The sequence below is a fragment of the Schistocerca americana genome, chromosome 5 (genome assembly GCF_021461395.2).
Source record: "Schistocerca americana isolate TAMUIC-IGC-003095 chromosome 5, iqSchAmer2.1, whole genome shotgun sequence".
Lineage (NCBI taxonomy): Eukaryota > Metazoa > Arthropoda > Insecta > Orthoptera > Acrididae > Schistocerca > Schistocerca americana.
In genome coordinates this window covers 313667186-313689369 of record NC_060123.1, presented here as the reverse complement: position 1 = coordinate 313689369, position 22184 = coordinate 313667186, and the positions used below count along the sequence as shown (strand labels likewise).

General features: G+C 39.0%; 1 protein-coding gene across 2 annotated transcripts in view; it reads right to left on the bottom strand.

Annotated features, from left to right (window-relative positions):
• LOC124615564 (integrin alpha-PS4-like) overlaps nt 1-22184 on the bottom strand; it is a 176951-nt gene that overhangs the window by 23638 nt on the left and 131129 nt on the right. For both annotated transcript variants that reach the window (XM_047143542.1, XM_047143541.1), the window contains exons 17-18: nt 20623-20786; nt 4161-4260 (exon numbers count right to left, since the gene is read on the bottom strand). In XM_047143542.1, the coding sequence (XP_046999498.1) occupies nt 4161-4260; nt 20623-20786 (264 nt within the window). The remainder of the gene's footprint in view (nt 1-4160; nt 4261-20622; nt 20787-22184) is intronic.

Below are 22184 nucleotides of genomic sequence, written 5' to 3'. Positions count from 1 at the left end.
TTCAAGATACAGTAGTGCATTCTGTGTATTACCCTCATTTTTGCTATAAATTCTTTACATATAAATGAATAACAGCTCATTGAGAGAGTATATTTTGGGAGGAAAAAAAGCCTTCATCTAAACAAATATAAAACAGAGCTTCCATTATGATTATTAGATATTTTTCACTTGCTTTTAGCAGAATATATTGTTCCCTCTGCAATTATTTTATTAAACTCTAGAACTAAAACATTGTTCAGAAGCCTCACTTTTACATGAAGAGCTTGGCTGTAACAGTGGTATGGGGCAATTTGTTTGTTTTTGGAAAATTGCACAGTACAGTTTCAATAAAATTTCATAAATAAGAGATTTCAAGTAAATTAATTGTGATTTCTTTACTCAGATTTGGCAGTTTTTAAATACCTCCAGAGTAACAACATATAAGCTGTTGATTGGAAAACAGATAGTGGTACAGAAAAGCCGGCAGATGTAATTAAACCCCAGTGATATTACTGGGCTAGACTGCCTTCTGTTGACAAAGGCATCTCATCTCCCTGCAGGAATTTCCCACTGATGCTAATATAGATCTGTTTTACCTAGTTGGTTGTCAACACTAGTAAGAACTGTGCAGATGAGATCACTAGGTAAAGTGGAAGTAGAGCCAGTTACTGTTGCTGCAGCAGACAGTCTAAACATAAACCTAAGTTATGACTAAATGTGAATATTGGAGAACAGTTACAAGAAGTCAATTTAGTTATGCATTCAGAGGAGATGGTGGACATGGCATCAGCTCATTGTCTGATTGTGAGCTACTAGGTAGAGGAGTGTCAACTAAAGCCACTAATGAATACTTCACACAATGGAAATCTGGTATGCTATGCATTCTATGTGGCCATGATCACTAACACGCTGCTTGTCCACAGGAATGACCACTGTCAAACTGTGGCCAAGAAGCAGATGGACAACCCAGCTGCTGACCATGGCATCCAGTATGATGTGCTTGACTTCAGCAACTTCTTCACAGCCTTTGCCACCTGGATTTCTCCCACCAATATGGTCCTTTGTCAATGGCATAGGTAGGAACTCACCCTGCAACATGTCCTTCACTCCTGTAACTGTCCTGGCCCCAATCCTTGCTAGTCTCTTTCATCCACCTGCCTATTCCCTTCCTTGCTCCTTCTCCAACCCTTCATACTCCTTTTACCCTGCCAGTGCAGCAACATAGTCATCACTCCTTCTCTACTTTTCTCCTCTGTCCTTTCCCTTCTCCCCCAGCACAGCTTTCCAATTCTGCACCTAGCAGGCAACTGTCCTGATCATCCACATCATATACTTGTATACTCCGACAGGCAGTACTACCATTTCCCACCAACTCTTCTTTGCCATCGCTTCCCTCCCCACTCCATACCTCTTCTGTAGCCCCACTACCCAAACCAGGAAAGATTTCTGCTCACTTCAGATGCAGTTGCAGTTGGGCCTTACCACCCAAAGACAACAGTCGCAATGTGTTTAATTATTTCTGGAAAATAATTCATCTAAGGAATACAGTGGATGGCCAAGCAGGTATTCCTTTAACATATATCTGAATAGCATTTCATTTTCTCTTGTACATTTATTATAATTAAGGAGTGCATTAAAATTTTTAATAGCAGCATAGTTACTCCCTTCTGCACAAGTGACAATTTTTTTATTTCAGAATGGAGATCATCTTTACCTCCAGTGTTATCGTTGTGGTATGAACAATTTATTTCATACAGAGCATAGTTTCTGATGAATTTTGTCATTAAAAATTATGCTCAGTATGAAACACATTGTTCATACCACAACTATAATGCTACAGGTAAAGATGATCTCCATTTTGAAGTAAAAAATTTGTCACTGGATGGAGTAAAGTATGCTGCTATTAAGACTTTGAATGCTCTGCCTAATAATATTACATGTACAAGAGAAAATGAAATGCTATTCAGATGTACATTAAAAAAATACCTGCTTGACCATCCGCTGTACTCCTTAGATGAATTCTTTTCCAGAAATAATTAAAAGTTTCCATATACACTTTTAATGTACTCCTTGAATAAAAAGATACATCTTGTTATTCAGTTATTAAATGAAAGATACAATACTATATTAATGTTAGACAGTGAATTATAATACTAGATAAATGTTCGCTACTAATTAAGAAAAATTGATACCTACTATTGTTTATATTATTGTACTGTTATTATTATTCTGTAGTATTTGTTGTATTTGTATAATTGTATTGACACATTCCACATCCAAGTGAATTACTTGCATGTATGGATCCATGGAATACACATACCAAATAAAACAAATGGATGTGAGTTACATATGTGTGAAGTGCAAGTTTTTGTTTTTTCTTTGTCTGATGAAAGACTTCATCCAATAGATAATGATATCTAGCAGTCTTTTTTACTGTGCCTGCCCACCACTTAGTGCCCCCTCTATGCAGTGAGTGGTAATCTGTTCTTTTCATCTTCAGATGGACTCAAGGAGGTTGAGCAAAGGAAGGGTAATCTAGAGCATAAATAAGATAAAAATAACAAATGTAGAAGAGAGTTGCTGAAGAAGAGCAAAAACTGGAGGTAAATTCTGAAGATGAAAGATGAATTTCGCTTAAGGAAGTAGAAGTATGAAATGTAGTAAGCTGGAATCTAATCCCTCTCTTACATTTTCTACTCCCAAAAACAGCTAAGTTTTTTTATGCTTTCAATCTATTCCTAATCCAGTTGCACATGTAATGTGTACAGAAACAGATAAATTGTTATTTAATGAAATCTTATTTAAACTTATAGATCAGTAGTTTATATTTTTCTTCCTCATAACAATGATGCACTTGATTTTATTGGAACACTGAGTAATTAAAAGTTACAGTTAAGTGAAGTACCAATAATGTCATATATGGTAAAACATTTTGAGCTAATGAGCAACAGAAGAGGTGTTGTTGCCAATTATTTGGAAGCAGACATACCCAAAATTCTGAAAATATAATTGAAATTATCTGTATTTAGTTAACTTGCAAAATAATTTACATTAAAAATTTGGACCCAAAAAATTTAAATTGCCTATTTTGCTTTAATCACTGCAAATTCTGAACTCTGACAGTGTAATATTTTTGCTTAAAATTTTTGTAATAAGACAAAACCCCTTACTAACTAATTCAGTGGGTAATTAAGCTTTCAAATGATTTAGAATCATAAATCATTTATTTCAGGATGGTTATACTCATAAATAGGGGATTTCAGATGACATATAATAATAATGCTCTGTACACTTTTGAGAATTAGTAACCTGAAACATTTTTCATAAACAAACAATATTTAAGTCTTTGAGTCCATTTAAAATAATAAAATCTAACCCAGTCAAATTTCAAAGCATTTAGTATTTTCAGAAACCACATCAAGTTCTTACACTTATCTTTATATAGCCATCCCTCCCCCAAAATCAGCAGTCAGTGACCAGCCAGCAGACAGATGAAATCTGTATGCCCTAAAGGAATGTTGGAAATTAATATAGACACATGAAGTATGAAATGAAGAGGCTTCAGAAAGAACAGACAAGGGAAACAAATCTGTGAAAAATCATTGCAAAAAAAGATGTGTATGTTAGTGAGATGTCCTATGGCAATCAGGATATAAACTTGTCACAGGAAAAAGTACTGAAGAGAAGTAAAGACAAACATGAAAATATATTAAATAAACTAATGATGTTTAACCTAGTAGATACCAATATGAAGTGATGTAAATGTTAGAAAAGACTAGAAGAGATGGATGATGGCATCAGAGCAGTCAAAGTTATGATGATGGAACAAAAATATCTACAAATTATCCTCAGGTTTATGTGTTTTCCAACCTTTATATTGTTACACAAGCAGACAGCAGTTAACTTTAATAGATTAACAGCAACCTGAAATTCAAACAAAAATACTTTGATGGTCATAGAATTAGATATTACTTTAGCATTACATATAAGTAACAATAATGTTCTTACAACATTTGACTCTTGTGCTAAAAGTTCCACTGTACATTGGTAGCTAATGTGGTGGATAGAAACTGTTTCCTGCAAATACATTTATTTACAATTGCATTACTGATCAACTTTACATTCCTGAAGGTTTCCTTCTATACTCTGCTAAGTGAGTAGGGGTATGTATGTACACTTACCTGAAACAAATGCCTGAAAACTCGCTTCTTTTCTAGAGCTTCATTTGATTCAACTGCGCTGCTATTGGTAGTAAGAAGAAGCTGCTCATGACTGCTTTTCCTATAAAATTGAGTTATACTTTTTCAAGAACCTCTGCACATAATGTAAAAGTTCATAATAAAAGATGGAATGGACAGAGTGTCTATACTTACCAAGATCACTAAGAATTTGATATAGGTGGTATGAAAAAAAAGGAATAAAGATTTGGGTTTAATGTCCTATAGGCAACAAATTCTTTTAAAGTAGAGCACAAGATCAGACTGGGCAAGAACTGAGAAAGAAACTGGCTGTGTCCTTTTCAAAGGACTGATATTAGCACACGTGTTAACTAACTAGGGAAACCACGGAAGACATAATTCTGAATGGTCGATGAGGATTTAAAGCCTGCATCTCCTGAATGTATCTTAATCATTATACTGCCTTTCTGAATAAGAGTATCCAAGACTCAAAAAGAATGTCTGTAGCATACAGAACACAGGTTCTCTCCTCTGGAGAAAAATAAAATGTAGAGATGTTATTAAAAAAGGTGGAGGGGGGAGGGGGGGTTGTTCTCCTAGGTTTTGTCCAGAATTAAAGAAAGTAAATACAAATGAAAGAAAGTTCACTAGTAATTACAGTCAAACTATTTGAAAATTTGACTTAGATCAAGATCTTTATTGATCTAAATAGCCCCCTCTTTGATTTCTTACAACTTTCTTTCTCTCCAGAGTAAGGAACATGATTTCTAAACACTTAAATTGGATAGCAACAATACCGAGTCACATTGTGCTCTAGTTAAAACCCTGTAAATTCCCTAATATTCCCTGCCCAAGCTAGAACTCTGTTTCAAAGGTATTCTAAAAAAAAACAGAGCATTAAACCCTAAACTGCAGTTTTTCATAAAATTATTTTAACTATTTCTTCTGTCCTCACAATATTCCTATCAATTTTAGTGTGCAGAATGCCATCATTCAGTAATCATTTATACATTATTAAATGTATTAACACAACACTGGAAAATCATGGATGGATTACACGTAATAGAAGCAGTAAAGCACTAAACAGGCATAATCAATATCAAAATTGTTTGTAAGCTTTCTGACAATGTCCTCCTTCAGAGCTGACTAATAAAAATGTAGACTCTAATACTGTTATATTATCCTGGGTAGTTACAGTACTTGGAATGGCACAGTTTGTGAAGCAGTCATTGAAGTCAAGCATGTTGTGCTTGACAGTGTGTTGCAACACTGAGTGCTCAACTTTACTCATAGCCACAGTTTAGCAGTGTCCATTCATTCAGGTAGTTGCACTCACTTAAAGGGCACTGGAAAAGTTACAATAGAGTTGGTATATTGACATGACTGCTTTCACATGTGGTTCTGCACCTGATAGAATAGGATTTGCCTATGACTCAACTGGAATAGACCACAAGGATATGCCCCTTGTGGCAAGAAATTGGAAGGAAGCATGAGATACGGATATTTTATAAATCAAGTGGGCAGTGGTATATCAATTACAAAGAGTTGGTAAGGACATTGTTTATTTCAGAGTACAATGAAAGATAGTCAAAACTCTGGCAGAGGATGTGAATACACTGTTCCAAACCGATAGTGTGGACAAAAATGGGAGTCTTCCTTTGCAACTAGTTTGTGGTGTTAATTGGAAAATTAGGGGCATATGTAGGTATGGTGCAGGAGATGTGTTCATGGACTACATTTGGAGGGTAATGTCTGTTTGTGAAATCCACAGTATGTACTTTTGTTTAATGGGCAAGGAATTACTTTGCCACTCCTGTTGAGCCATCCACAGAGGCTAGACAGTATGGGGAGACTTTTTAGTATGGAAGGAATGACAGTTATTGAAGTGGAGGTACTATTGATGTTTGGTGGACCTCATATGGACAGAGGCTTTTATGGAGCCATTGTAAATGTGGTAATCAATAGCCAGAAAGAGGGTGCTGTGAGCTGAAGAGTACCAGGTAAAATGGATTTGAGAGGAAATGTTAAGTCAGTAGTGGAATGAAAATACAGTGTCTTGACCATGGGTTCAGACCATCATCAATAAACATGAACCAGAAAAGGGGTTTAGAATGTTAGGTGGATAGAAAAAGTTCCGCTGGATGTCCCATAAAGAGGTTGGCTTATGAGGATGCCATGCAGCATCCCATGGCTGTGCTACAGATTTGTTTGAATATCTTCCCCTAAAATTTAAAGTAATTGCTGAAAAGTATATAGTTAGTCAGGTGTGTAAGGTATGATGAGGTGAGTTTGATGTTGGAAGTGGTAATGGGGTAGTGATGGTGAAGAGGCAATGAAGGACATGGATCAAGTTCTTGACGTAGCAAGTTAAGCTAAGGGCAATGGATTGGAGGTGTTTATCAGGACTGAAATTCTTTCTGTGGGAACACACTAACAACATTGATATTGCTCCATATAACATTTATTAATTTGTATTTGCTCAAATTAATAAACATTATATGGAGCAATATCAATGTTGCTATTAAGTTGTACGTGCTCATCTCCTATAAGTCCAGCCCGTCATCCAAGTCATGGGAGATGGGCAACAGCATGAAGTAGGGGATTGCCTGTAGGAGCAAAGTACAGTGGTGACTGTGTGTGCCCCAGGACTGCTACGGTAGCTGTGAAGGTCCTACAGGAACCCTGAAAAGTGATGGCTAATGGGGCTCTGGCGAAGCTACGGTAGGCCCAGCAAGCCACTAGTGGATTATGATTTCTGCTTTCAAAAATAGAACAGGCCATGAAAGGGACAGATTTAATCAATGACAAACTGGCTATAAACAAGGACTAAGATTTGGAACATTAAATATATAAAAATTGACTTGAAAGGTGGAGGAGATGGTAGACACAATGGAAAGAATGAAGTTAGACCTATTAGGGTTAGCTGAAACGAGGTGGAAAGGAGAAGAAAGGAGAGAACTGAGGAAAGGCTACCAACTGTAATGGAATGGAAATGAGGAGGGAAGGAGAAATGGAGTTGGAATAGCAGTAAGAGATGGATTAATAGAGGAACTGAAGAGAATAAGTGATAGGATGATGAAGACCAAAATATCACTCAAGGGGACGAACATAGAGGTAACACAAGTGTATGTGCCACAGGTGGGTTGCACTTCTGAGGAGAAGCAAGAGTTTGAAGAGGAAATGCAGAAGCAGATGGAAGGAAGAATATGATAGCAATGGGGGATCTAAATGCACACGCTGGAAGAGAAAGACAAGGCTGTGAAAGTGTGCTTGGACCAGAGGGTTGGGGCTGCCAAAATGATGAAGGTGAAAGACTATTGGAATTCTGTCAAAGAAATGGCTTTCTGGTTGGGAAAGAGAGAGCCACAAGATTACCTGACTTAAAGAGAAAGTCGATAGTTGACTACTTCCTGTATGATAGTGAGATGAATAGGAACATCATTGACACTAAGGTAATACCATCAGAGGCCTTGGATAGCGACCACCATTTGCTGGTTAAGAACCTGAGAGGGACTAAGGACAATAAAGGGACAGAAGACCAGGGAAGATGTATAAGGGTGTGGAAGTTGAAGGAGGAAGAAAGCAGGCTACAGTACCTACAACTAGTAAAGGAAAGCATGCCAAAGGATGAACCAAAAATGGTAGAAGAGGAATGGGGTAGATTCAAGGGAACATTAGTAAGTGCAGTGGAAGCAATATGTGGGAGGACAAGCAACAAAAGAGAAGAAAAGAAACACCTTGGTGGAATGATAAAACAAAGGATATAGTACAGAAGAAGAATAAAGCCTTTAGGGTGTGTTTCCAGAAGAGAACAGTAGAGACAAGAGAAGAGTATCAGACAAGAAAGAAAGAAGCAAAAAGAGTGGTAGCGGAGGAAAGAAGAAAGTGACTGAAACAGTGGACCAGAATGATGGAGGAGGATATTGAAGGTTCAAGGAAGGTATTATATGGGATGATTAAAAATAAGAGGAAGAATGGTATGACAGATTATGCTCGAATGGTGAACAAAAGTGAACAAGATGTAGATAATAAGGAGGAACTCAAGAATATGTGGAAGGAGTATTTTGAAGAACTCCTGAACCCGAATGGAGACCTAGGTGAAGAGGAACAAGCTGAGGAGAAAAAAGAGGAGGAACAGCAAATAGAAAAAGACTTTACATAGGGAGAAGTGGAAGAGGCACTCGGAAAGATGAAGGGAGGGAAGTCAACAGGTGTGGATGAGCTAAATGTAGAGATGGTAAGAGCAGCAGGAGTGGTGGGGATGCAATGGCTATATCGAGTAATGAAAATTGTGTGGAGAAATTTAGTATAAGTAACAGTGAGATGATTATCACAACAAGAAAGCAGGAGAGAGAAACAGCTGGAATAACAATTGGTGGTGGACGATTGAGGGGAGTGGAGAGTTTAAAGTATCTTGGAAGCCTGATACAGGAAGATGGAAAAAACACCAGATAAACAAACGAGCGGGGGAGAAAAGCAGAAGAATTTCGGAAGAGTGTCAGAAGCCTGATATGGAGAAAGGATGTACCCCAAATCAGTAAAAAGGTTATATATCAATCATACTATGTCCCGATCCTGACATATGCATCCAAAACCTTGGTTATGAAAGGAAGAGAGAAAAGCAAAGTACAAGCTAGTGAGATGAAATTCTTGAGAAACAGTATTGGAGTGACAAAGATAGACAGGTTAAGAAATGAGAGGATCAGAGAGTTAATGAAGGTAGAACCATTACAGGAGGAGATAGAGAAATCAAGGCTGAGATGGTATGGGCACATTAAGAGAAGAAGATACCCAGGAGTATACAAGAGATGAAACTGGAAGGAAAGGGACCAAGAGTAAGACCGGGAGACAGAGAGCTGAGAGGAGTAGAGGAATGTGTCCAGAAGAAAAGAGAAGGCTGGACCAAGGTGAACACAGAGAGATGGTGGCAAGACAGAAGATGATGGAAAGGCCTATGTTCCATACAGACCCAGCCAGAGGCTGGAAACTGTCCAAGATGATGATGATAATGATGATGATGATGATGATGATGATGATGATGATTTGTACTTGCTCACTAATAATTAAGCAGTGAACTAATGCATATTATATCTCCACTTTTGCGAAACTGGACACTTAAACAAGTGCAGTCGTTCTGGTACTCAGAGACTGCTTCCCATATGGCACGTATGGCAGGTAGGATGGTGAGGGCGGCAGTCTGACTACAGTGACTTGCAAGGGAAGATGTGCTTATAGGACATGCAACAGTGGGAGAAACCAATGGCAGCAGCTGTAAGCGTGGTGAATGCAATAAAAGAAGAAATCACAGATTATCAGATGCAAACGATTATGTGAAGTAGTGGGTGTAGCAAATAACCATAAATGCCCAGTGAATGTAAGTTCAGGTCCTAAGAATGACAAGAAGAAAATCATTGCTTCTAATATCCCTAACATGGTCTCAGAAAGAACAGATGGCTCTCAAAAAACACCTATTGTAGAAAAAGTGTGTGCATCATCTGTCAATATCATAAACAATAATTAAAACACTTCACAAAGTATTAGTTGTGCCTCCAATCTCCCAAGACGTCTGACCCATATGCTTTGCCTGCAGATGTAAAAAATAAAAATATAGGCACACTAAGCCCTATGGCAGTTAGGAAGCTGCTCCACAGCTCTATTTCTGAAGCAAAGCATAACATGCTAGACATTTCCAGCTGAGGTATAAACAGGCTTAAAATAGTGGTAAAGAGTCTAGATGTTGCTAATAATACTATGAAGTCACTAGTACTGGCATGAAAGATACTGATATATACATTCCCTATTATTTGATAATTAAATAATGTGTCATAAGAGGTGTGCATCAGACAGTAACAACAGAGGAACTGTTCTTAGAAATGCAGTCACTTATTAAAGTTGTTGATGTAAGAAAGATGAGCAAATTAGTGCTCCAAAATAACAGTCCAATAATTAACCACATACTATTTTGTCTAAAACTGACAGATGAGACTGTGGCTGTGTACAATTAATGTAGGTTAATTCTTACAAAGAAGAAGACAATAACCAGCCACTATTAATACTGCTATTTATTTAGGTAAATAGTGCCGTTACTGGTTTTGAACTGGCAAGTTCATCATCAGATGGCTGTTCACGTGATTTGCAAGATACACTTTACATTATTGTCAGTTTTCGATTTTTATTTTTCCACTGTGGCAAAATATTTTTGGTGTGTTGTTGCCGTCGAAAATTCCACATGATTTTGTTGCGAAGTTGCAGGATTGTATTTTTCGAATATTCCAAAATATATCCAGCACTTATTTGTAAATCTGCAATCTTTGTGATAACTTCATATGTGGCAAATTCATTTGGTGTATGTGTATGTGTGTCTGTGTGTGTGTGTGTGTGTGTGTGGTGCTTTGCACAATATGATGATGTAAAAATTACACAAGTGCCTTTGTCAGCACCAACTCACCAAAAATATTTCGCCGCAATGGAAGAATAAAAATCGAAAACTGACAATAATGTAAAGTGTATCTTGCATACCATGTGAACAGCCATCTGATGATGAACTTGCCAGTTCGAAACTGGTAACGGCGCTGTTTACCTAAATAAATAGCAGTATTAATAGTGGCTGGTTGCCGTCTTCTTCTCTGTAAGAATTAACCTACATTAATTAATCATATATGTCACCGGTCTTACTGCAGTCTCCACATATGTTTTGACCAGGCTGATGAATTTCTTAAGGCTGCCATATTCTGCCATGATTTCTCATTTCTCATACCGTTTTTTCTGTGCACCAAAACTTAGGCTGTCATGAAGTCAAGAACAAGCCATGGATGTTCTTATTGTATTCCATTAGTTCTTCATTGATGGTCTTGATGCAGAATATGCTGTTTGTTGTTGTTGATCTACTTTTCCAAAAAGCATTCTGGTAGTCCCCTATTATGCCCTTGATTTAGGGGATTAGTCCTTGGAGTATTATATGGGACAGTACTTTGTATGCTGTGACTGTGACTGGTAGAGAAATTCCTCTGTAATTCCTGCAGTTTCCTTTATCTCCTTCCTTGTATATAGGGATAGTGATTAATTCCTCCCATTCATCTGGTACTTTTTCATCTCACTAAATTTTAACACAGTCCATTCACTACCCATAAAAATTATGGGTGTTTTGTGATTCTCCTAACTGTCAGCACTCAAGGAATGTCTGAGTATGGCCTTCATGATTGTTAATTCATGATGCATTATTTCCCAGCAGTGATGGCTTGTAGTTAGCTGTTCACTCTTTTAATACTTCTGAGAGCTGCTAGATGGATGTTCTTGCTTCCACAAAGTGTTATGTAACTTGAAAAACAAATTACAGGCATGATAAATTCCCAAACATTCATTGTTGCAGTGTGCTTCTGTAGTTGTCTTGATTGCAAAAGTTTGGTGTGAAATGGGAGATGGTTGATTGATGAGGAAATTCTGCAGCCACTTGAAGAATCTGGATCTGAAGTTGATTATGATGCTTTTGAAATAGATGGCAGTATTTCTGAAACAGATGGTCATCTGATTTTTTTTCTTTATCTTATAAGCAGGAGCCACAAAAAGAAGTTGAACAAGTTTATGACTTCTGGGGGCTGCAAAACTCACTTTGGCCCAACTGGATTGTGTTAAGAATAAAATGAAACAATTGTTCATGACATTTCTATCAAACGTCAGCAATTACAGTGGCATTCTACCACTTCCAGCTGCTTTGTGGTTTCTCAATTTTTTTCAACCTGCTGGTTACTGCTTTGTATGTTGGGCAAGTTTTCTCCAGTTTGTTGCCTGTTTCTGTACAGTTCAGTTAGTTGTCAAAATAGTCTTTACAAGTCTGTAATATCTCATTTGATCCAGTTATAATTTTTCTTTTTTCTCTTGGTAGCACGTTGATTGTTTCCTTCTGTCTCCCTGTAGCCATGTTCTAAATCTTCATTTTTCCTATCCTGTAGCGCCCACGCCTTCCTGGCTGTGTTGCTAACATCTACCACCATTTTGCATGTATCATTGAACTATTTCTTCGTCCCTCATTCTACTTTTGTTAATGTTTTTGGCTGACATTTGATTCACTTCCTGAAGCATGTCCAGAGTATATTTATGTCTTAGTTTCACTTTAATTCATTTCCTTTGCTGTTTTGTCAGGTGCTTCAAATATGTTGCTCGCAAAACTCAGAGCTTAAACAAACTCAACTGTTCAACAAATACAACTGTTCAACATGTTCAGGTGGTGGTAGTTGCTGTTGTCACTGCTGCAAGATGTGTGGCCAGGCCAGGAGTAGGAAACATGTATGTGAGTGGATGCACTCACAGTTGGATGACAGTGGTGCTCACAGCACACCCTCAGAGAGACAAAGAGAGGCCTTCCATGCATGCACACTGGGTAATGACTGTGCTGCTGGACACTCCTGTAGTTATCAGCTAAATTAAACCTCTGCAGTCTGGTCATTAACCAGAGGTTCTTGTTTCTCTTGTTTTCATTTAATGGCGGGTAGTGCTGGATGCCAGGCAGTGCTTATTTGAAAACCTGCACCCCTATTAAAATTGTCCTCTGTATGGATATGTATGGCCTTCTTCAAAACACAATCCCAGAATGATGATGCCAAGGATAAAATGTCAGTCTTCTCCTAACACGTGATGCCCTGTGTTCAGGCAGTGCTCTGCTACAGCTGATTTATCAGGTTGGCCCAAGTATGTATGACAGACTAGAGGCATTACCTATGTCTCTCCAGCATTTGAACTCACTCCATCCAAATATTCAGTCCACCATGGAAGTGGAAGAAAATAGGATCTTACTATTCCTGGATGACATGGTTAGAAGAAAAGTTAACAGTATGGTGGGAGACAGTTTCTGCTGCAAAGCACCTCGCACAAAGTTATATTTGCAGGTCACAAGCTGTCATCATCCTGCAAAATGCAGTAGTGTCTTACACTCTCTGGTACACAGAGCATATGTGGTCTCAAATGCTGACAGTCTCCCTGGTGAGCTACAACACCTAAGAATCATGTTACAACAGAATTGATACTCTGATTGACAGATATGCAATGCATTACATTCTGAGCAAGTTCAGTGTGGGGATGTAAATAAAGATACAGAGATACCAAACAGTGGCCTTCTTCTAATATTTTGGCAGCATGTCAAGAATAGAAAGAACCTTCAAGAAACACAACTTTGTATTGCCTACCATATTCATACATGCCAGTGCATGACAAGAGGTTTCGACCACCTCCCATCACATCCTGAAATGAGGACTGTTCTGCTCACTATCCTTCCCACCACTTCCACAGTGGTATTCCACCACCCACTGAACCTACAAAATATCCTCGTCCATCCCTAATCAAGCCCTGCTTCGAACCTCTTGCCTATGGTACATATCCTTGTAGCAAACCTAGATGCAAGACCTGTCTCATAGATCCTCCCGCCACCACTTACTTGAGTCCAGTCACAAGCATCACCTACCCCTCAGAGGTGCAGCTACCAGTGAAACTAATCATGTGATCTACAAGCTAAGATGCAACCACACTGCTGCTTTGCATGTGGGCATGACAACCAACAAGCTGTCTGTCCCCATGAATGGCCATCAAAAAACTGTGGCCAAGAAACAACGGGACCACCCACTAGCTGAGCACACTGCCCAACTCAATATTCTTCATTTCAATGACTGCTTCACGGCCTCTGCCATATGGATCCTTGCTACAAACACCAGCTCTTCTGAACCGCGTGGGTCGGAAGTCTTACTGCAATATATCCTGTGTTCCCATGGCCCTTCTGGCCTCAATCTTTGTTAGTCATCCTCTTCCTATATCCTTCCGTGTTTCAATTCCAACATTAAACAGGCTTGTATTCCATCAATGCACTCAAAGTCTGTCTGTTTCTCTCCTTTTCCACCCCCTCCACCCCCGCCCCCCTCCCCATCACCTTGTTCTCTGTCTAACCTCTCAACCATACCTAGCTGCCCTATTCTCTCTCCATCTCATCCCTGCTCCCACAAGTAGAATTTTACCGTCCCCCTTCCCTACCCACCTCCCTGACCCAGCCTCTTCTTTATCCCCAATGCCCAGATTGCTTCTCCCATCACGTGCAGTTGCTGGATGTCTGGCCTCGGCAGCCAGAGACAGTGGTTACATGTGTGTGATTCTGTTAGTGTGAATGTGTGTGTGTGTTTTGCCTAATGCAGAAGAAGGCCTTCTGGTCATAAGCTTTCGTGTTTAGCAGTCTTTTCAATGTAATTGTTTGCAACTCAATACCTTAATTAGAAAATATCATTAATTGAAAATATTCATGCAGTACAACTCTGGAGACTTGGTGCAACCTAGGAGACATATTTCAGTAATTGGACCTATAAGGTTCAATAATACAATAATCCAACATAACAATAATGCATTTTATTTTTCCTGAAATTAATTATCTTTCATGATAATTGAATTTGGAGTTCGGAGACGCAGGCACTTTTCATTGTGAATTCTGTCATAGCTGCTGTGGCATTCTGGACTTTGACTACATAAATTTGTTACCTTAATTTTTCTGTATAGAATGACACACAGCATTGATTGATTAACTCACTAATTAATAATTTACTTTAAGTAGCAATGTGATGCTCATTCATGTAAACAATGGATTCACATCTGTGTAAGTATAATAGTTCCATAAAATATTTTGAATTTGTAACTAGCAACATTTTTTATAATCCAGAAGTCTATTGCTTCCTTAGTCCATCAATAACAGTAAATTCCAACCTGGCCGAATTTTAAAGCTTTATGTGGTTTTCAAAGTAACAGTTTGTTCCTACACTATCCTTTACAAGTTCCTGCGGGAACACTACTCTCTGTGCCCTCAGTGGCTCAGATGGATAGAGCGTCTGCCATGTAAGCAGGAGATCCCAGGTTCGAGATCCGGTCAGGGCACACATTTTCAACATGTCCCCAATGATGTATATCAGTGCCTGTTTGCAGCTAGGGTGTCGATTTAATTATCATTTTATTACAACTCATCCATGTATAACCACTGTCTCAGGCCATTGTGGCCAGACTGGCTAAGGGTTCATGGGAAAGTAGGATGCATTGAAGGAAGAGTTCCTCCTGCACAATTCAGAAGAGCTGCTGTTGGCAGCAAGGATTCAGATGATGCAAGCTGTGAAGAGTCATTGAAATGAAGTACATTGTATTCGGCAGCACTTCAGCAAATAGGTGATCCAGCTCTCTCTTGGCCATAGTTTGTCAAAGGCCATTCATGCAGAGAGACAGCTTGTTAGCTGAAAGCAGCACAATGGTTGCAGCTTAGTTTGCACATCACATGACTGCTTTCACTGGCAGCCCTACTTTGGGTGGGATAAGAGATGCAAATGTCTGGAATGGATTAGGTGGTGGTGGAAGCACATATGGGACAGATCTTGCATTTAGGTCTATTGCAGGGATATTAGCCATGAGGCAAGGGGTTGGGAGCAGGGATGGAGTATGGATGGACAAGGATATTACATAGGTTCAGTGGGCCATGGAGTACCACAGTTGGGTGGGGGTGGTGGGGAGCATAGTGGAGAGGATATTCCTCATTTCAGGGCATGATGAGATGTAGTCAAAAACATGGTGGAGAATGTGATTCAGTTGCTCCAGTCCTGGGTGGAACTGATTCATGAGGGGAGTGCTCCTTTGCAGCCAGATGGTCAATGTGTGGAAGCTAACAAGTAATTGGAGAGTCGAGGAGCAACAAAGCAGGTGGATTCCATCCAGCTGTTATGTTTTCCTTGCCCCCAAAATTAATATTATTTTTTCCACATTTTGTAATATATTCAATATGCTCAACTGTATGACATGTTCACAGTACATAAAGATCTTGAATACTGATTCAGGTCCCCTCCTGTTTAACTTTATTATCATTCTTTTGGTTTACTAGGAGTTAATGAGCCAGTCAATTTGATAAAAATTATGATAATTACAGAATACCACTAATCTAAGATTTTGTTATCATTGTTCATATGTAAACATATACCTGACCATTAACTTCCTGATCGAGTAGATGAATCCCTTGTTTTGCAAATCAGTCAGCATAAATAATAGAAATTGTCATAGTACGTAAAGTTGTTTCTGCAACAAATCTTCTTCTACTATTCAATTCCTCAGAATCATAATTCTTTAATTGGAAGTTGTGAAAGTTCAGTAAACAAGATAGCTAACTTTATTTCTAATTGTAGTAAACTTATAAACAAGAGGTGCAGGAAGTCATTTTTAGTTAATCTGCAGTGAGTCTGAAAGGAGCAAAATCCATGTTCACCAATACTGGAAGTGTATTGCAGACAATTTAGTACAGTTTAAAGTTGGAAAAAATACTTTGAATAATCTAGATTTCAAGTCTCAAAGTTGGTTCCATGGTTCAGTGACTGTTTCTTACTGACTGATGTGGTTAAACTTCAATGATAGCTAATGCAAACTGTGACAATAATACTGGAGTGTGAACTGAGTTAGTTCTGAATATCAATTACTGTGGACATCTTGTTCATACTGATTTGTCTGTTAGATATGAAAGTGTGCATTAAAAGAATAATTATTTGACTGTGTTAAATGTATGTTTGCCACATATGAACTTGGGCGAATGACCACTTCAGTGTTATTTTACTACACACAAATAATTGCATTGTAGAACACCAACTGAGTGTAATATGTGACTAACTGTTAATCTGTGTATAAATTATAATGTGTGAGACTTGATCTGGCCATAAACATTAGTTCATTCATCACCAAAATGCAATTAAAATGTGTGAACTTCGAATCTCATGTAACCTACATCATTTCAAATAATCTAGTTTTAGACATCAATTTTTGAGCCAGATTCGATGGAAGCACAGTTACCAATGTCATATTTGTACAGGTAAATATGGTTACACTACAAAGGCACAGGAGATCTGTTTCTGTACAAGAATGGGAGGATAATTTTGACCCGTGAAGCCATTAGCGAGGCACTTAGTGTATCTGGAGAGGCACTGCCCATCACTACAGTAGTGTAGGCTGTATAGAAGAGACTGCTCTGTATGAAATTGGTGGCAGTTATCAATATGGAGGAATTGCTTGTGGTTTGGTGGGCTTGATATGGATGGAGGTATGGATGTGACTTTCTGTGAGATGGAAGTCAACATTGAGGAAGGTGGCTTGTTGAGATGATAAAGATCAGTTGAAGTGGATGGGAGAGAAGGTGTTGAGGTTCTGGAGGAATGTGGGTAGGGTGTCCTCATCCTCGATCCAGATCACAAAGATATCACCAATGAATCAGAACCAGGTGATGAGTTTCGGATTCTGGGTGGTCAGGAAGGATTCCTCTAGACGGCCAATGACTTGTTGACATAAGATGGTGCCATGTGGATGCCCATTGCTGTACTATTGATTTGTTTGTAGGGAATGCTTTCAAAGGAGAAGTAGTTGTGGGTAAGTACATAGTTGGTCATGGTGAGCTGGAAGGAGGTTGTAGGTTTGGAGTCAGTCAGGTGTTGGGAAAGATAGTGTTTAATGGAGGCATGGCCATGGGCACTGGGGATGTTAGAGTAGAGAGAGGTGAAATCAACAGTGATGAGTAGGGTGCCATGTGATAAAGGAACAGGATCTGTCAGTGGAGGAAATGGTTGGTGTATTGTAGGTATGAGAGCAGTTTATAGGTAATAATCTGAAGGTGTTGGTCGATGAGAGCAGAGATTCTCTCTATTGGAATACAGTAAATGGCCACAATGAGTCATCCTGGCCACAATGGGGCATCTGGGTTGTTTGGCTTATGGACTTTAGAAGGCATGTACAAGGTAGGAACTTCAGGAAGCATGTCCAAGGCAGGAGTGCGGTGAGTGGCAGTGGTGAGGAGAGAGATAGATTCAAGAAAGAGGCTCTGAGATGGGCCTAAGAATTTGAGGAGTGACTGGATCTTCTGTTGGATTTGTGGAATGGGATCACTGGATGAATATGACAGTTGGTAGAGTTGCTTCACTGGGTAATCCCTGTGGGTCGAAACCACAGTGGTGGAGACTTTGTCAGCAGGTAGATTATAAGGTCCTGCCTCAGCCTTTGTTAGTGCCGGTCCTTTACCTACCTATCGCCTTCGCTGCCCCACTCCAGCACTACACAGCCTTCTATTCTGCCAAAGCATGCACTATTTATTCCCCTTCTCTACTTCTCTCCTTTTCTACTCCCTCCCTCCCCCTCCCCCAAACCTCCCAACTGGATCTAGCAGCCCTAACCTGTCCCCACCACATTCCTGCCTCTTCACACAAGTAGCACTACATCTTCCCTCCCCTCCCATCTTTCCCCTCACCACCCCGTACCTCCTCCTTACTCCACGTCAGATCACTGTTCCCATAAGGCACAGTTGCAGCCTGCAGTCTGGCCGCAGTGGCCAGAGAAAATGGTCAGGTGTGTGTGCGAGTTGTGCTTGTGTGTGTGTGTATGTGATTTCTATTGCAGAAGAAGCTCTTTAATATATAAAAGTCTTTCAGTTGTGTCTGTCTGTGTCTCAGTGTCTCCTCTATATACTGAGTAGCAATCTATTCTTTTCATAATACTGTTTTATGGGAAATGTACTGCAATCAATCCAGTTGATACTATACACCAAAAAATATACCACATTTGTGACTTGTTTCATATTCTACCTTTTACTACTCAATAATTCAGTGACAATTCATGATATTATTTTAATGTGATCCTATACATGATACCAGTGACTGTGTCAGTCATTAATAGTGACATATAATGACAATGTTGATTAATAAGAACAAAGTATTGCTGTACACTTCTAAGTTGTTGTTGTTGTTGTGGTCTTCAGTCCTGAGACTGGTTTGATGCAGCTCTCCATGCTACTCTATCCTGTGCAAGCTTCTTCATCTCCCAGTACCTACTGCAACCTACATCCTTCTGAATCTGCTTAGTGTATTGATCTCTTGGTCTCCCTCTACGATTTTTACCCTCCACGCTGCCCTCCAATGCTAAATTTGTGATCCCTTGATGCCTCAAAACATGTCCTACCAACCAATCCCTTCTTCTAGTCAAGTTGTGCCACAAACTTCTCTTCTCCCCAATCCTATTCAATACCTCCTCATTAGTTACGTGATCTACCCACCTTATCTTCAGCATTCTTCTGTAGCACCACATTTCGAAAGCTTCTATTCTCTTCTTGTCCAAACTGGTTATCGTCCATGTTTCACTTCCATACATGGCTACACTCCATACAAATACTTTCAGAAACGACTTTCTGACACTTAAATCTATACTCGGTGTTAACAAATTTCTCTTCTTCAGAAACAATTTCTTTGCCATTGCCAGTCTACGTTTTATATCCTCTCTACTTCAACCATCATCAGTTATTTTACTCCCTAAATAGCAAAACTCCTTTACTACTTTAAGTGTCTCATTTCCTAATCTAATCACCTCAGCATCACCCGATTTAATTTGACTACATTCCATTATCCTCGTTTTGCTTTTGTTGATGTTCATCTTATATCCTCCTTTCAAGACACTGTCCATTCCGTTCAACTGCTCTTCCAAGTCCTTTGCTGTCTCTGACAGAATTACAATGTCATCGGCGAACCTCAAAGTTTTTACTTCTTCTCCATGAATTTTAATACCTACTCCGAATTTTTCTTTTGTTTCCTTTACTGCTTGCTCAATATACAGATTGAATAACATTGGGGAGAGACTACAACCCTGTCTCACTCCTTTCCCAACCACCACTTCTAAGTAACATTAATAATTCTATATGAGTGGAAGGACAGAATATTGAGTGATTTCTTAAGTGTCAGTGTTAATTGCTTATTTGCCACATTTGAATAATTGTGATTAATTACACCGATGTTAAGTTACACTCAAACTATACTGTAGAACGTCAGCTGAGCAAAGTATACAATTATTCATTTATCTATACCCAAACTGGCCATAAAAGAGAGTTCAGACAATCTCAAAGTGCAGTTAAAGTGTTTTAACTTCGATTTTGGTGTGAACTACATTATTGACAGTAGGCTACTTTCACCATCAACTTTTCAGCCAGTTTTTGATGGAGGCACTGCTACTGAAGACTTCTGTGCATGTAAAATGGGTAGTTTGGAAACCTCCTTGACAGCTAAGAAGCAGATTACAAAATGATGTGATCTCAGGCTGCAGGGTGTTGGTTATCACTGAATGGAAGGAAGTGGTACAAGAGAAAAAGAGAAGGAGATAGATTATGAGAGCAGCCCAGAATCATCACGTCCTGAAGAAGCCAATGTCGTGAGTAAAAGAATAACTACTAGGTCGAGGATGGGTGTGTTGGGTGTGTGTTTCATTGTGTGTGAGGTAGAGCTTGTACTTAAACTAAAAAGAAGAGATATGGCTTGAAAGATAGGTAAAGTACATGCATCTGTATACTACACATCAACCAGTTACAGGTGAAAGGTTTCCTTTCCTCAGTTTTGTTTATTCATTCTTTATAATGCAGAAACAAAATGTGAAGCCTGAGTTATAATTTACTCACCCTATCACTTCTACATCTGCTGCAGTTACCACTGGAATTTGAAGAACTACAATATTATCTTCAGGAGTACTCTCTGTGCCAGCACTGCTTGCAGTCACATTGACAGCTATAGACTCTAATCCAATGGCTTCATCTCCAATCTGAAGATACAACGAAAGACGTTCCTGCAGATAAATAATGAAGTATCCCATTATAACACTGAGCATTTGCTATTTATCTTTGTTTGTACTACGTACAAGCAAAAAATAAACATAATCTGAAAGAGAAAAACATATCAATTCACAATACATTCCAAGTGTGTTGTCCCAGTCATTAATTCAGTTCTCAAAAATGTAAGCCATCTTCATACAAGATAATTAGATGTTGTTGTTGTTGTGTGGTCTTCAGTCCTGAGACTGGTTTGATGCAGCTCTCCATGCTACTCTATCCTGTGCAAGCTTCTTCATCTCCCAGTACCTACTGCAACCTACATCCTTCTGAATCTGCTTAGTGTATTGATCTCTTGGTCTCCCTCTACGATTTTTACCCTCCACGCTGCCCTCCAATGCTAAATTTGTGATTCCTTGATGCCTCGAAACATGTCCTACCAACCAATCCCTTCTTCTAGTCAAGTTGTGCCACAAACTTCTCTTCTCCCCAATCCTATTCAATACCTCCTCATTAGTTACGTGATCTACCCACCTTATCTTCAGGATTCTTCTGTAGCACCACATTTCGAAAGCTTCTATTCTCTTCTTGTCCAAACTGGTTATCGTCCATGTTTCACTTCCATACATGGCTACACTCCATACAAATACTTTCAGAAACGACTTCCTGACACTTAAATCTATACTCGATGTTAACAAATTTCTCTTCTTCAGAAACGATTTCCTTGCCATTGCCAGTCTACATTTTATATCCTCTCTACTTCGACCATCATCAGTTATTTTGCTCCCTAAATAGCAAAACTCCTTTACTACTTTAAGTGTCTCATTTCCTAATCTAATCCCCTCAGCATCACCCGATTTAATTTGACTACATTCCATTATCCTCGTTTTGCTTTTGTTGATGTTCATCTTATATCCTCCTTTCAAGACACTGTCCATTCCGTTCAACTGCTCTTCCAAGTCCTTTGCTGTCTCTGACAGAATTACAATGTCATCGGCGAACCTCAAAGTTTTTACTTCTTCTCCATGAATTTTAATACCTACTCCGAATTTTTCTTTTGTTTCCTTCACTGCTTGCTCAATATACAGATTGAATAACATCGGGGACAGGCTACAACCCTGTCTCACTCCTTTCCCAACCACTGCTTCCCTTTCATGCCCCTCGACTCTTATAACTGCCATCTGGTTTCTGTACAAATTGTAAATAGCCTTTCGCCCCCTGTATTTTACCCCTGCCACCTTAAGAATTTGAAAGAGAGTATTCCAGTTAACGTTGTCAAAAGCTTTCTCTAAGTCTACAAATGCTAGAAACGTAGGTTTGCCTTTTCTTAATCTTTCTTCTAAGATAAGTCGTAAGGTTAGTATTGCCTCACGTGTTCCAACATTTCTACGGAATCCAAACTGATCTTCCCCAAG